Source organism: Lepidothrix coronata, unplaced genomic scaffold (assembly GCF_001604755.1).
Source record: "Lepidothrix coronata isolate B3197 unplaced genomic scaffold, Lepidothrix_coronata-1.0 Scaffold8, whole genome shotgun sequence".
Classification (NCBI taxonomy): domain Eukaryota; kingdom Metazoa; phylum Chordata; class Aves; order Passeriformes; family Pipridae; genus Lepidothrix; species Lepidothrix coronata.
In genome coordinates, this window is record NW_016690188.1 from 6,472,534 (window position 1) to 6,488,662 (window position 16,129).

The 16,129-nt window shown below is 57.9% G+C and overlaps 1 protein-coding gene across 3 annotated transcripts in view; it reads right to left on the reverse strand.

Annotated features, from left to right (window-relative positions):
• Positions 1 to 382: 382 nt before the first annotated feature.
• LDB1 (LIM domain binding 1) overlaps positions 383 to 16,129 on the reverse strand; it is a 29,560-nt gene continuing 13,813 nt past the window's right edge. Inside the window, exons 2-11 of one of the 3 annotated variants that reach the window (XM_017803973.1) lie at positions 6,691 to 6,793; positions 6,050 to 6,094; positions 5,752 to 5,827; positions 5,323 to 5,425; positions 4,953 to 5,125; positions 4,593 to 4,715; positions 4,335 to 4,418; positions 3,959 to 4,082; positions 3,392 to 3,540; positions 383 to 3,032 (exon numbers count right to left, since the gene is read on the reverse strand). In XM_017803973.1, coding sequence (XP_017659462.1) covers positions 2,802 to 3,032; positions 3,392 to 3,540; positions 3,959 to 4,082; positions 4,335 to 4,418; positions 4,593 to 4,715; positions 4,953 to 5,125; positions 5,323 to 5,425; positions 5,752 to 5,827; positions 6,050 to 6,094; positions 6,691 to 6,793 — 1,211 coding nt within the window. In that variant the 3' untranslated portion in view covers positions 383 to 2,801. The remainder of the gene's footprint in view (positions 3,033 to 3,391; positions 3,541 to 3,958; positions 4,083 to 4,334; positions 4,419 to 4,592; positions 4,716 to 4,952; positions 5,126 to 5,322; positions 5,426 to 5,751; positions 5,828 to 6,049; positions 6,095 to 6,690; positions 6,794 to 16,129) is intronic. The other 2 variants (XM_017803975.1, XM_017803974.1) reach the window with 2 other exon arrangements.

Consider the following 16,129-nt stretch of genomic DNA (forward strand, 5'->3'; position numbering starts at 1 on the left):
CTCTATGCTGCTCAGCTGCTGCTGCCCCGTTCCCACAGCAGGACTGCACTGCCCCCATTGCTCCCCAAGGAATATGCCCATCACCTTGGTGTCCAGACGAGTCCTGAGCTGCCTGTTTGCTCTGGCTTGGGGACAGGGCCATTTCCCAGTTGCCCTGTACCTTGTGCTTGCTGAGATTTCTACTTTCCATGGTGTGGCAAGGAGCTGGCCATGCTCTGGCTGGGAACCAGCAGCCTGAGGTGAGCCAGCATCATCCCGGGAGCACAGCAAGCCCTGTGCATTCACCCTCTGCCAGGGCACCAGGGACATGAGGAGACCCCTCTCTGTCTTGCCCACATTGGCCTGGTCCCATGCTCAGAAATAAGTGCTCGGGACAGCCTCAAACCGAAAAGTCATTTTATTGGTACCATACATGACTCATAAATGGCACAAACTATGGAGGGGAGGAAGAAAAAAAAACCAAAAAAACAAAAGCAAAAAAAAATAACCCCAAAAACCAACCAACCAACCAACCAAAAAAACAAAAAAAAACCAACAAACAAACAAACAAAAAAGAAACAAAAAGGCATTACAGTGTGCCTGGGGCAGCGAGGGCTCCACACCCTCCACGGCAGCCCTGTGGCATGGCGCGGAGAATTGTACCTTAATTGCAACTCATTCAGAGCCCCGCTCCCTTCCTGCCACACCAGGCTCCCACCCTGGGATCCTACCCCCACCTGCAAAGAGGCTGTGGGGACCCCTGTGCCTGCAGCTGTGGGTCTGACCGGCCAAGCCCTCTGCCTCCAGTCTGCCCATGGAAGGGCCCAGGAGCCGACACAGGCATCTCTCCAGATATTTTCAGCTTGACCAGGGCTGACTCAAAGGACTCCCATCTCCCTGCCCAGCCCCAGGGACAGCAGAAGGAGGGGACACACAGGTTGGCCCCCATCCTGTCTCAGCAACCCCCTGCTCTCAGCTGTGAGCGGGCAAGGTACAGGGTCCCGCAGCACCCCTGCTGCAGCCAGAGCCCCCGGGCAGGGACAGCCCCTCAGCGACACCTGCCAACCCCCCGCCCCACAGGGCAGTGGGACATGGACTGTGGGATCCCTGGCAGGGAGCTGGGGGGGCCAGTGGAGACAATGAGGTGCACCACCCTATCCCCCAAACTTCAGGGCTGCTATGCCTGCCCTGGGCTTCCTTACACATGCAGACAGACACACAAACCTCTCGCACACACACTCTCACACACACATACCCCCCCCACTAGGGCAGTCCCCCCACCCTGGCCACCCCCATGGCAGCATTTGCTGCAACCCCACCTTGGGACATGCCAGGGGGCCCCCACGGGCAGCCCAGACTCCCATCTCACCCCAAAACCTCCCTCCAAGGCTGCTGGGGTGAACTGGTTAGCACAAACACCCTCCCCCGGCACCTCCCGTCTTCTCCTTGGAAGAAGCCTTGGAAGGGTTTATTTTTTTCTTTTTTTTTTTTTTAAACCAAAAAAAACCCCCAAAATTATTATTTTTCTCATCGTTTCCCCTAACATCAATGGAGGCACCTGCTCTAGTGATAACACATTGAAAGAACAGTATCGTACACACTGTCTACAGCGCGGAAATGTACAAGCACGAGGTACACGAACCCGAGGGGGGGAGTGGGGACAACAGCACACAAGATTTACATTGAGGAGGGAGGCGGGGGGCTGATCCCCCCGACCCCTGGAGGGATTAGAAAGGAAGTCTGCAAAGTCTCTCCTTGGTTTGAAGCTCTCTGAACTGGATATAAAATGAGACTTCCAAGAGAAGAAGCCTGTACAAAAGTCAGGACAGGGTGAGAGGGCTCAGGACAGGGAGGGGGGAACCGGCAAGGGGGCTGAGGGGGGCTTTTCCCATTTTTTTCTTTTTTTTTTTAAACTTACAATTTTAATAATATTATTTTTTTTCTTAAAAAAAGACAAAAGTAGGAGGTACCAGGAGCCAGGGTTTGCAAAGGGGCCCCAGGCGGACTCACGCAGGGTGGAGGGAAACACAGGGGCTGCAGGCAGGGAGCAAGGGCACTGGCTGCTCCAGCAGAGCTGCAGGTCCTCTGTGTCCCCCTAGGCCGCCCACCACACATTTCCTATATACAGAGTCCCCCCATGGCCACACTGCGCTTTCGCTCCAGGGAGCAAGAGGAAGGGGAGGGTGCAGGAGAGTGGGGAAATATGATGGGGCCCTATCCTCAACACCACCCCAGCGCTGCAGGATCTGACCCCAGCCGGAGGAGGCTCTGTGGCAGAACCTGATGTATGAGGACAGCTTTCCATCACTGTCTCCCCCACCCAGCCCCAGTGTGGACTGGGGATATGCAACCCTGCTGCAGGTGGCTGCTCAGGAAACACCAGCCATAGGACCCAGGGAGGAGGAGGGTCTCGGGGCTGTGCCAAACCCCAACGCGTGGCATCTGGTAACGCCAGCTGCTGCCAACACCTCCCTCCTAATTCCCCCCACTCAGCAGGGAGGGGTTGGGCACATCGGGGCGGGGATGAGAAGCTCTCTGGGCAAGAAGCAGGGAGGAAGAGAGAAGGGGGAAATAACGAAGCTATGGCCCCGGAATCCCACCCCTGCCCTGGGGTCCATTGCAGAGGCAGGCATGGGGGTGCGGGGAGGTGGTGGGGGGAGAGGGCTGGGGGCTGCCTGCCTGGCATGCGTCCCAGGCCATGCACCCCATCATCCGCACGGCGCCGGTGTGCCCCCGGGACCTCGCCGCTTCCCAGTCACTCTCCGTTGCAAATGTACAGGTAGATTGGTTGGGACTGAGTCCACGGGGCGGTGGGGGAGCCGTTACTGCGACGCCTGTGACGTGGGGTTCTCTGACTTGCTCTCCTGGCTGGAGGGCGGTTTGCTGTTCCAGGGGCTGTTGGCCCCCAGCGCCGGTGAGTTGTTGAAGCTGTCCTCGTCGTCGATGCCGTTGGCGGCGTCAAACTGTGTGTTCTCCAGCCGGGTGATGAGCCGCTCGTCCTCGTCCCCAAACTCCCCCCCCATCAGCGTGGGCTCGCCTACCACCATCACATCCTGAAAGGGGAGACGGTCCGGAAACATAATCGAGGTGGGGGGAGCCTGGGCCGCCAATCTCACCCTCAACACTGCAGCCCCTTTCCCCAGCTGCAGGGCCACTTCCTTGTCTCCACCACAGGTCCCAAGCTCGGGCACTGTGTGGAACAACACATCCTCACTCCCTTGCAGGAGCACAAAGGAGCTAAGGAAGGCTGCTGGGACACCCATTGCTTCTTCTTCCCATCACATGGAAAGAGCTGGGGGTGCTTGGACAGGCAGTCCCTGGGGGTCTCCCCTTAGCAACTCCCAGGGGCTGGGGCAGAGAACCCTCCCCTCCATCCCCGGGGGGGAAGAGAGAATGGAAACGGGATGCTTACAGGTACCTGACTGGACAGGGCAAAGGTGCTGGCTGGGCTCTTCTTTTTGCTGTTGCTGTTGTTGGTGTTTCCCCCGCCGGAGCTCATGGTGCTGCCCCCTGACATCTTCCTTTTCCGGCGCTTGCTGGGCTGCTGCCGTGCTGGCTCCGCTGGTGGAGGATGGAGACATACATGGTCAGTACCAAACCCTTTTCTGCAAACCCCACCTCTGCAAGGACCACATTACCCTCCCACGCAGCATCACCACCCTACTCGCCTCCACAGCTCTGCTGTCCCCCTGGTGCAGGGGACAGGAGAGGCAACAGGAAAATTACCATCCCTGCTTTGCTTTCCACAAACAGCTGGCAGCCCCCAGGCAGGAAGCACTGGCTGCCCGCAGCCCTGCTCTGCCCCAGTGGGAAGGCAGGCTAACTAAGAAGGAAGCCAGCTTCCTGGCTTACCACCCCCAGCCTCACAAAATGAGGCCAAGAACAGCTCTGGGGCTGGGAGAAGTCTGTGCCAAGGGCAGGGCCTGAGCAGGAAGCTCCAGAGACCCAAAGGCAGCACAGCAGGCAGTGTGAGACTCACCAGGCGGAGCGACCATCCGCTGCCACTTCTGGAAGAGGCAAGTCTTGAGGCAGTCCCGGGGACTGAGGCTGTAGGTCTTGTGCCGTGACATGAGCTCCTGCATTGGTTCTAGGATTACACAGAGCTGCAGGGAGCAGACAGACATGGGGTTATAGATCACAATGCTCTAAGCCCCAGCAAAAACCCCTCTGTTAGGCAGCCATCTGCACTGCACCAACCCAAGCCACGCTGTGAGCTTGTGGGATCCGGCAGACCCAATGCCCCACAATTCTCTGCAGCCCCCCTGCAAGACCCCTTTTTTCAAAGTCTGCCTCGCTGTCTCCCCATACCCCGGGGCAGCCAAGAACTGCAACCCCTCCTCTTCTGGCATGCTTACTCGGAGGTAGTTGAGTGTGGAGTTTGAGAGCCCACAGCGTGTGATGTTCTTGGATAACTGGTCCAGCATCTGGGGATCCTGTGCCTAGGAGCAAGAGAGACAGATGGCTCAGCTGCATCCAGACTGGGAAGGGCCCTCATGTGCCCTGATCTGCAATGGGGGGACTGGGTTGAGGTCCCTCCAACCTGCACAGCACCCTGAGTAGCTCAGCAGCCCTGCGACACTCGTGCCTGGGGGAGCTCCTGGAGCTGTACTCACATGCATGGCAAGGATGCTGCGGGGGATGAGCTCTCGATGCTGGCGGATGCTGAAATGCCACGTCTTTATCCTCATCATGTCATCGAACATGAACTCCAGGTAGAGCCGCCCCTCCACACACACCTGGACAGGGCACAGGGTCAGGCACAGGCTGCTCCAGTCTCCCCCAGCCCAGATCCCCTGGGCACCCATTGCTGCATACTGGACACCCTCCCAGTGGCTTGCCCCTGCCTCCCAGGAGACTCAGCACAAGCCAAAACCATGAGCCCACAATGCATGGCCCTGTGGGACCACAGCCACCAAGAGGGCACACGAAAGAAAGATGTGAGGGGCAGCAGAAGCTGTAGGCACAGCCAGTACCTGGGTGAACATGGGCTTGCCGTGCTGAGTGACCATGGTGCACTGGTCACAGTCCAGTGAAACGAAGTTGTTGTGGAAGGACTCCTTGGGGTGCTTGAGCACGTAGTAGAGCTCTGTGGCCCCCCCTTCAAAGATGCTGCGGAAGTAACGGGGAATCAAAGTCCGGCCGATCGCTGGAGCAGAAGGAAAATAAGGTCAGTAAACCTGGCTCACCCAGATGTGCCTTGGGACATACATGAAGAGGTTCCTCTCGTCCCTGCTGGCTGAAGACCGCCAACCTCCAACACCCTGCCCACATCCCCCTGAGCACAGAACTCTCTCCTGCCAGAGGGCAATGCCCTGAGGAAGGAGGGCTCAAGCTGGTACTCACTGTATCTCTTTGGTCCATCCTCCAAGCAGAAAGTGATTGTTAACATGGCGTCATCCTCAAAGAACTCCGTGGTGAAGGCGTCCCACCACAGATTGTCACATTCCTGAGGATAGTGGAGAGACACTTAGTTTATGGGGAGGAGAGATAGACAGACAGACAGATAGCCATTGGCTGCCAGGCACAGCAGCAACGCACTCAGCCCGTGGAGGGCTGCGCTCCGATCTGAGTGCTTGGAGATGGGGTTAATAAGTCCTTATGGGACAAGGTGCTTGGGGACCTCCACAGTGGGACAGGACCCTGCGGCCAAGGGGATTCCTCCTATTGCCAAGGCAGCTCATGAGGGCAGGCAGCACAGAGGACCCCACCCTCAAAACACACCTAGAAGGATCCTCCAACCCCTGTTTGCCCCTTGCTGCCCCAGTTCTCTACCTCTGTCCAGTTCTGCAGCCGCTTGTTGAGCTCAAATATCCTGTAGTCCGTCTGGTTCCCGTATGGCGTGTGCCTCCTGCCCAGAGAGCACAGAAAGCCATCAGAGGGGAAGGCAGCCACAGGGTGGGGAGGGGTCCTGAGCCATGGTGGGGGTACGCACAGCCTCTCCAGGGCTGGCAAGAGTCTGAGCAATCCCCCCACAAGTCCCAGTCAGCAGCGTGCTGGCCCTGCTCAGGCACACCCACCATGGGCACAAGTTCCCCTCCCAGCTGGCTCCCCATCAGCTCCCCATGCTTACCCGATTCCAGGCTCCAGGTACGTCGGTGGGTACATAGGAGTAGGTCTAGGGGTGGAAAGAGATGCAGGCAGGTCAGTCCTAGTGGGGATCTCCCACCACAGCTCCCTCTTCCCTGGCTACAGCAGCAGGTGGTCAGGCTCGCTGGAGGTGAGACCTCACACGCGGTGCAGGCTGCAACCTGGCTACCCACACGTGACAACCCCATGGGGCATCCCGTACCCCAAAACTGGGCTCTGATCTCACATCACTGGCTGCTTCACCCCGGGACCTGGCCCACTGCTCCCTGGGGATGTGCCCAACTCCTCTGCAACTGGGACTGGTGCCAGGCAGGAGAAATTGGAGAAGAGGTTGCTGTGGGAGGAGCTGGGAGTGTTCCCTGTCCAGAGTCACCCCAGGGGCTTGGCCTGGAAAAGGGCTTGGAGAGCCCAGAGCTCAGGACCTAGGGGCTTCCTTCATTACAAATATCACTCTTTTACAACCCAGTACCACCTGTGCCTGCTCCAACCCCTTCTCTGCCCCTGTGCTAACTGAACTCCAGCACCCCACTTTCTGCATGCTGCTGGGAAGCATAACAGAGATCCTGGGGTGCAGGCTGCAGAGCATCCCTAACCTTGCAGACCCCTCCCAGGGCCCCAGCTCACCCCACATCTCGATCCAGCATGGTGCCCGGGTGGAAAGGGGGGAAGGCGTTGCCGTTCGGGGGCTCCTTTGGCGAGTACAGCTTGAATGACTTAGAGGAGCAGCCTGTAAAGAGAGGGGACACCAGTCAGTCAGGAGCACCCTGTGAGGAGAGACACCATGCTGCTGCTGTGAGGAGGAAGAAGGATGCAGGACCAGCCAAGACCCCGTTACCACAGTCCCATCCCTCCACTGCTCCCCCCAGTGTCAGCCAAGCACTTTCACTCCACACACAGCTCCAGGCCTCCCCTGTGCAGGATGTGACTCACAGGGTCAGGGCTGAACTCAGGATCAGCAGCCAGAAGGGCCCGGCCCCATGCAAGGGGTTCACCACTGGTGCCCAGAGTTTGTCAGTTCTCAGCTGGCCGGGCTCTGGGGATGTGCCCAAGGGGGACAATCCAGCTGGTAAGCCAGAGGAGGGGCTAGCTGGACCCTGTCCTCCCCACAGCCCTCCCTCGCACGCTGCTCCTAATCCCACCAACCGACCCGGGAATCACACGGGATCTTTTCGCTGACCTTTCTATCGTCATGGTGACGGGTGAATAATCACCCGGAGGCATGGATGGCAGGTCCCCAGGCAGCCACCATCTGCCGCTCAGGCAGACCAGTGGCCACCCAGCTCCAGGCGGACAGAGATTCCACACGCCAGCCCCCAGTTGTGATCAAAACACCCCAAAGCCTCATGCCCACTGCAACACCAGGGCGAAGGACAAGGAGCCCATGGAGGGCCGTGGGGTGTTATGGGGTCTGCAATGGAGCACACAACGTGTGCAAAGCAGCACACATCCCTGAAAGCAACCTGGAGACACCTCTCCCCCAGCCTGCCAATGGGAGACAGGGATACCTGTTGAATCCAGCCATGCTGGGCACAGCCAGACCCATCCAGACTCCCAAGAGGCAGCAGGGGGCTCCCACACTCACTAGCCCCCTCCCACTGCAGGGGCAGGTTCCTGGGAGCCGCAGCTGCCAGCACCCCTCCCGAGGCCCGCGGGAGCCCCGGCACACCCCACGGCTGGCAGGACCCAGCACGCTGTGCCCAGGCGCTGCCGAGGCACGCGGCTCCCTCCCGGCAGGCAGGCGGGCAGACAGGCTGACCTGGATGGGGCGCAGCAGTGGGCGAGCTGCCAGGCAGCTCCGGCTCCACCGGCTCAGCCGGCCCCGCTGCACACAGGCACGTCTCCCCCCGCCCCGCTGCAGGCAGGGGCCCCGAAGCCAGCCACATCAGGGCCAAGGTGGGATCCCCATCGGTGCCCGCCCGCACACAGCCCTGGGACGGGCACTTCCCAACGCCCACAAACTGCCAGGATTGCCAGCCGGTACTGAAGAAAGCAAGCCCAGCAGTGGAGGGAAGTGTCCTGGAGGCACCAGGCACACTGCTGCCCATCTGGGCTCTGATGCACAGCTAGGCTGTGGGGAACAGTGCAGGGACAGGATCAGAGCAGCAGTTCAATTGTGATGGATACAGGAGGGGAGCAAAAAGCACCAAGGTCAAGGAAAGCGATGCCATCAGCACCAGAACCCAAGATGTCCACCTTGTTGCAATCCATTAGCCAACACAGAAGAATGACCAGGGCATCACCTTCACCCTTGTAAAGCCTCCTGGGACCCCAAGTCAGCAGTCACAGGGATTGCACACACTGCTGAGCAAGCAAGGGCTGGTCAAAAATAGAGGGGGTCACCTCCTCGGCATTAAATCCAACTTGCAACAGGGGAAAGCTGCGTTTTACTCCTTGATTCTTGTTTTCTTGGGGCCTTTTCACCATGTTTCCCCATAGCAGCTGAATCCAGCCTCTCTCCAGCACCCACCAGGATGCACCAGTCCCATGGGGCTGGAGCCAGCCCAGCCGCTCAGACACGGCTCACAGCTCCAGCTCCTGCCCGCCTGCAGTGAAGATAAGTGGGGCACGGCACAATTTCTCATACAGCTGCTAACAATGCCGGCCCCTTGCTCTTACCTAATGTTTTCATAGATATGAAAATTTTTAAAAGGGAGGTCAGTGCTGGTTGGTCGGTGCCGTGAGAAAATTTTTACTTTCTGCTTTATCCACATCAACTTGTACCTAATGGAAATGATAATTCAACCCAAACTGCACTAGAAACAGAGCATTTCCATTTCCTCCACATTTTTGTTAAACAACGCGACATCAAAGTTACTTGATGCTTAGGAAACTACCCAAAAGTGTGTCTTCTGTTGAAAACGAACCCATTCATTAGGCAGAGACAGCAGTGGCTGGAGAACTGTTTGTTTCTGGTCACCCTGTCCTTGGGGAGGAGAAAAAAATTGGACCCAGCAGGTCTCATCCTTCAATTCTTTGTTTTTATTCACCGATGAGAGATGGGAGGATTAAATCCCTGAGGCTTCTTGCTGGCCTCAGTCCCCACCTTTTTCTCAGGGTGCAGGAAGGTCTCCTGGGGTGGGGAGACTAGGGAGACACATTTCCATTTGTTCTGCTTCTCCTGCTCTTCCCTAGCTCCCTGCTCCTGGAGTGGGACAGTAGATAAGCCAGGCCACCACTCCTACTCAAGCATCCATTTCCATCCTGGGCCTTCCCCAGCAGGTTAATATGGACATGACCTGCTTTTGGAGCTCCTCTGAGTGACCTATCTCAGGATCTAGAGGAATGGAGCCTGTGACCTCAGCACCACTGGCATCTTGACCAAGTGTTATTTTTAATGCAGTGTAAAATATGTCACTGGATTCGGTGGTTTAAAACAATGCTAACAATAGCCTTAGGATTTGATACAGCCTGTCCAAATTCTACATTTACTGTAGACACACTATATACTTTACATGAAATAACATAATTACTTTAAAGCAGCAGCAAAACAACTTTTACTCACACAAGTGTCATGCCACCTGGTCTGGGAGATCCCTCCATCACCACCTCTCCCCTTTATGCTGCTCCAGCTGCCTGTAAGCCCTGTCCAGCTGGATGAAATGACCCAGAGCTCCACGATGTGGCCCTTCCCAAGTCAAGCCCAGTGTTTGACCCCAGCTGGCGTTTCTGCATGACCCTGCTCTGCCTCCTACTTTGAGCACAGAGGATTTGGGCAGGCTTGATGCAAACAGGGATGCTGCCCGGTGGCTGAGCATGTGATGCCCCTGTGGACTCTGAACCAACAGGAGATGCTTCCCGTGGCTATCCCTCAGTGCTAGCCCAGCACTGCAAAAACATTCAGCAAGGGGAAAAATCAGGCTAATGCTGCAGCTGGTAAGCTACTGGCCCAGGCAGGTCTAGGCAAACAGCACAGTGCCTGTGGCCAGGTGGGCGGCCTCACGGCTCCTCCTCAGCATGGAGGTGCGGGAGAAGAGAACCCCGTGAAGGGATGTCCCGGCTCAGCATCCTCTGATAAGGTCAGGTCCACGGCCATGGGCAGGATGGACCTGCCACAAAAGCTTGGGCGAGTAAACAGCTCCAGGCAGGCGGGCGCCCAGGGAAGGGAAGGCAGGTGCTCTACTCATGACTCACATAGAGCCCAGCACTGCCCAACCCTCCACATGCCTTCTCCTCTGTGTTCCCTGCCTGTGAGCTATCAGCCCCACGGGGAAAGCTCTTCTAGTGCACTGTCTGGTGGGTTTGCTGGAGCAGGAATGACTGAAACCCTAACCAAGCTCCCAGAGCTGGGGAACATCAGGGCACCAGAAGCACAGTGGGCACCTTGCAGAGCCAACATAGACAGGAGACAGTAGGACACGATAAGCTGAGACCAGCGCCAGCTGCCTGCCTGGGCAGGGGACATGCAGAGCAGGAAGAAAAGCCCCTGCTTGGACTCTCCTCACTTCAGCTCGCCTGTAAAGAGCAAAGAACTGCTGAGGACAAAGGCAAAGCATCATCAACATCTCACTCCTACACCTGTGGCCATTGGTAGGAATCAGTGCGCCCCATCCCAGAGAGGAACCATCCCCAGCCGGGCAGCCAGTGCTGCTCTGTGCAAGCAGCAAAGCTCAGCAACAAGGCAGAGGCTAAAAACGTAAATGATAAAAATAAATGAAGAAGCAGGGCTTGAAAGGGGCCACAGGGTTACAGCTCAGCCAGGGAGCATCCTGCTCCTCCCAGCAGTCCGGGAAGAAGAGAGGCCAGCCTTCGCTAAAGGCAGCCAGTGCTTCCCAGCATGCTCTGTGCCTGCTTCCTGGCTGCCTAACGAGGCTTTAAAGTGTAAATAGCGGCATTGTTTCACAGGGCTGCCTCGCTGGGGTGTGGGAGCTGTGATACAAGAAACATCTTCCCATACAAGAAACATCTTCCCATACAAGAAACATCTTCCCATACAAGAAACATCTTCCCAGCCCAGTCCCGCTGGCATGGCTGGTGGGAGGGTGCTATCCAGGAGGCTGCTATCTGGGGCTGGGTGCAGGGCAGCAACTCAATTCACATGGTTCACCCGGTGACAGTGCCTGGTGTCCAGGAAGTTGGCAAGGCTGGGAGGCAAACATGGAGAAGTATTCAGAGTGACTGGGACAGGCAGAGGCACACGGAGCAGTCCCTGGTCTGCCCCCACAAGCCTGCCTTCACCTCTTCTTTCTCCTCTTCTCTGGAGCAGAGGGAATGGAGCAAAGCCAATTGCAAATCCCAATGTTGTTATTAAACACACAGGAACCCAGGCAGCACACACAGAGGCATGACCTGAGACATTATCAGCGACAATCTCAACTTGCAGCAACCCCATTTGCTTTGAAAACGCAGAACTGATGGAGCTGAAGCTCCCAGGAGGCCGGGCTGCGTAGGGAAGAGGAGATGCCACTTTTGGAGAAGATCATGTGCCATGGACTCAGCGGCATCCAGAGTTTGAACCCAGCAGCACATCGCCTGGCCCTGACCCGTACAGAGGCAAAACCTGCATCGCCACCTGCCCTGCTGTGTGCAGGGATTACCCTCTCACTTTTCCCAAGCTACATATCTGAGTCAGCCATGGAGCTTATCTGGACCACAAGCTGCCTCCCCGCCCGTACCACATGGCCGTGCACAGTGTCCTAGCTCCAGGTCACATCCTACAGTGTTAGTGCAAAAGTCCCCCACGGCAGCACACAAAGCACCTGGACTCAATGGTGTTCCTCTGTAGGCTGCCTCACAAACTCGGGGGGACAGCCAGAGAAGGGATAATTACCTGCAGCTAGCTATTACAAAGTGGCAATCTTGATGCAGGCTGCGAGGCAGCACTATCTGAAAAGCACCAGTTGAGAAGAACCTGGCCAGGATGCGGATTTATAGGTCAAAGCTCAGAGTAATCCCACAGCCCCAGCTCTGCTGGAGTCCAGGGTCTCCTAGGAAGGCATCCTGCAGAGCTGGGTGCTCAGCTGGGGCCCTGGAGGACCGCACTGCCCTGCAGCACACTAGGGGTGGCAGGAGTCTCCCCTTTCCCATTTTGTCCCTCAGATGATTCAGACATGTAGACAGGGAATTCTCCAGGAGGGAAAAAGGGAGAAGAGCACGCCCTGCCAATTGCAAAACAGCCAGAAAATTGAATCACGTCCAAGGCTGCAAGCCCCAGATGCAATCCCACAGATAACCCAGTTTCAGCTCCTCTACTATCAACTTACCACGAGGCAGTCATTTCCTGCAACTCTCAGGGAAATATCCCACTGTCCCTAATTACTCCTTTCGGTTCACTGTCTCAAAGACGATCCATAATCAAACACTGCCGGTTTCAGCCTCAGGAACGCACCTTTCACATTTTCGGCCACTTTCCCTCTCATCCAGACCCCTGCACCCTGGGGCCCTGCCATCATGCAGTGACGGGGCTCCCATCCCTCACTGTGCATCGGCACAGCATCGGCACACAAACGAACAACATGGTGTGGGAACCATGGGGCTGGAAAAAAATCCTGTTAGCATCCCATGAATAAAAGCCTCCAGACAAACTAGGGTTTTCATCATCCAAGGTTTTCTAGGCTCTGCAGCACCACAGAAAAATTCAGAGTCATGGGTAACCATGCCAATGGCCTCACAGAACATCTCTGCTCCCAGCTCCTTGCCCACCATGCACACGGTGGAGCAAAACTACACAGCTCTACATGGGATTCTGGGCTTGCTGCTCGGGGCAGCCCTCTACAGGGATAGAATCTGCCCAGGAGAGCTGGAGCCAAGAGCCACCGTGTGGGGAAGTGGCAGCAAGAGGCTGAGGTGTGTCCTATGCCGACAGAGGGGGCTCCACACTGATCCCCCAGACAGGCAAGACTGCCAAGTGCCGCTGCCTCGGAGCGCAGGAGGCTGTCAGCCCCCACGTGGCACATGGAGATTTGCGATCCCGGGATGCAACACTCCACCTCTCTCTCCGCCGCTGCCATCGGCGCCGAAAGCTGCACGCTGGGACGCGTAGTCCCCGGAGACAGCAGCCCCGCCGCCGACAGCCGCCTTGCTCCATGTTGCCTCCTAGGTGGAGCCCCGCAGCCCTGGCAGCCGGCCAGGAGCCCGCTCCGGAGGGGGTAAAAAAGCAGGATAACTCCTGCCGCGAGGATCCAGCTGGCCACGCTGGGGTGGTGTGAGCCCGGGGGCAAACCACGACGCTGGGGTTGCAGTGGCTGCCCCAAGGTCTGTATCACTCACAGATGCCCAGGGAGGGAAGGCACAGTTAGAGTACGGTGGGAACCTGCTCAGTGCAGCTCCCAAGGCACCTCCATTGCCTCTTCGAGCTGCCAGGGCAAGCCTCTGCCCCCTGCTGAGGCTGAACTTCTCTCTCCTCAGGAGCAATGTGGGAGCGGCTGAGCAAGGGACTGACCGGCTGCTGGCAGCGCTGGGGACAGAGCAAATGCTGTGGTTGCTGGACTTGCACCGCGCCGCTGCACTGGCAGCACGCGCTGCCACTGGCATCAGGGCTTTGGACAACCAGTGCAGGATGGGGCCAAAACCCCAGGGAGCGAAAGGACAGGGTTTGGCCAAGCACACCTACTTGGTCCTCCTGAGGCACGAGCAACCCAGTCCCAGCACCACAATGCTGTAGAAACAATCTTTACCACTGCAGCACAGCCCCGGGGGAAACCCTCTCACCCAAGCAACCTGGTTACAACTCCACCCGAAACAACAACCCACGGGGCAGCAAACCTCATCACAGCAAGCATCACAACCCACAAACACACATGCACACGGAGCAAACAACAGCAGGAGCATTCTGTCCCCAGGTCACTCAGAAGACAGGAGGTTTCCAAGAGAGAGGACCAGGAGAAGTGCTGTCCTGCTCTGCCACCACACAGGACCTGGAGTTCATACTGTTTATGCAGACCTCAAGCTCACACGAGTGCAGAGCTGCAAGCATGCAGAAGACTGGCACATTGAGAGAGACCACAAGGGTTGGTGCCACCCTGACAGCCATGGGACAGGGAAGGAGCCATGGGCCTGGGCTGGTCCACATCACCCTCTGTTGCTGCATATCAAGGGGCTGGGCAAGCTAGAGGATGCCAGCTATCACTCCTCTCTGAAAAAAAGCCGAAAGACACTCCAGGTTCCCAGCCCAGAGCACCTTTGCTCCAAATGAACTTCTAGGGCTTTTCACTGTCTTTTTTCTATTTCACATGGATTGTGACCTGCTGCTGGTGAGCGGAAAAGTCCCCATCAAAAGATACCAAAACCTTTGTATCACCAAACTTTCCAGCACCAGCCTGTCCCCGTTGGATCACAACTTTTTCTCTATGAAGTAACAAAACCTGCATGTTCTGCTCAGCACTTCTCAGTCTTTAAGGGTTGTTCAGATCACAGACCTGGGATTTCTACAAAATCAGGAGCAGAAAGACCACGTTCTGTTCTATCTACTTCAGTGAAAACTACAATCCCCCAACAACAAAAACACTCCAAAACCTGAAGCTTTAAAGAAGGAACAAGGACACTGACGTTTACTCATACTTAAAACAGAAGCAGTAAGAGCCGATACCTGACCAGCACTGGAGGAGTCGCTGCAAAACTGCTTGGACAAGGTGCTACTGAAAGCATGCAGAGAAAAACTGGGAAGACCCTGGGAAGGGGTGTTTGCTCCCACACCTACCTGGCCCACTGGGCACCCTCAAGCAGACTCAGACTCTCCTGGTGAGAAGGAAGCAGCTGAAGGTTTGCAGCGTGTGATGGGAGCATGCTCCATGCCCCAGAAGGTGACTCCCAGTGGGACACCACTGCCTTGGAACTTTATGCTCACACCTCACCCCAGGACCGGCTGACACCTCCAGTTTGGGCTCCTGCTGCAGCACCGGCTTTGGCAGAGGCAGGTTCCTGCCATGGTGCCTGGCCTCTGCCAGCCAGGGCTGCAGCGAGGTGATCGGGGGCTGCCCGAGCCAAGGGAGCCCCAGTAGTGCCACCCCTGGGTACTTATCACCCATCCCAGGCAGGCTGGCAGGGACCACTGGAGGTCAGCGCCTAGGCAGCCAGCCACCAGAGATCAGGGTAGCCTACCACAGCAACTCTGCCGAGGGGGCTCCAGGGAAACACCCTGCTGGTGAAGACACCCCTCCACAGCGCTGGCATGCATGCTGACTCCTAAGCTGGAGCTGCTGAGTTTTCTCCATTCCCAAAGATGCTGCTCCCACCCCTAGCCTGGCCCCTGGCCTCCAGCTCTGGCTGCCCGGGGCTGAGCCAATGCTTTGTCTGCCAGGGAGGATGAGCCCCCTGTGCCCATGGCCCCCTGAGTCTGGACTGCCTGGGAGGGCAGCTCCTGTGAGAAGGTGTGTGGCCCGCAGGCATTTGCACCCCTTGGACCTTTTATTCCCTTTGAGGCACCCATGGGAGGTTGGCGGGATCCTCTGAGCTGCGAGCAAGGATGAAGTTGCAGCAGGCAGCGAGGTGCGGCGGGTGAGCAGCCTGTGGAGCCAGGCACCGTACCCGCAGCCCCCGTGACAGCCCACGCAGGGGGACGCGGGAGGACGCGGGGCAACTGTCAAGGGGCTCGGGCAGGGGAAGGAGCCGAGGGAAGAACAAAGGGAGCTGCAGGCTGGGATGGAGCAGGGCACGGCGGGGCATGGGGGCTGCCAGCAGCACCCCACTGGGCTGGGGGTGCTGGTCCGAAAGCCAAGACCTGGTGGATGAAGAGGGGAGCCGGGCGGGGAGGGCACAAGCAGGCAGGGGGGGCACAGGTAGGGGAGCTGGTGAGGAGGGAACGAGCTGGGGAGGGCCAAAGATGCACAGAGCAGCTGGGGAGGGGTGAGAGATCGGAGAGCTGGGTAAGGATGGAGAGGGGAGCCGGGGAGGGAGAGGGAAACCGGGGACAGGGAGAGCCGGGCGGGGGGAGCAGAGGGCGGGCAAGGGGCTGCCGCGGGGACCCCGGGCCGTACGGGGGCCGGGCGGAGAGCGGCGTCGCGGTGCGGCCGCGCACAACTTCGCAGGCGCGGGGGTGGCGCGGGCGGGACCCCGGCCCTCACCTCCGCCGCCCGAGCGGGGCCGCCACCCGGGGGGGGGAACCGGGAAACTTCCGCGGGGGGGAAGG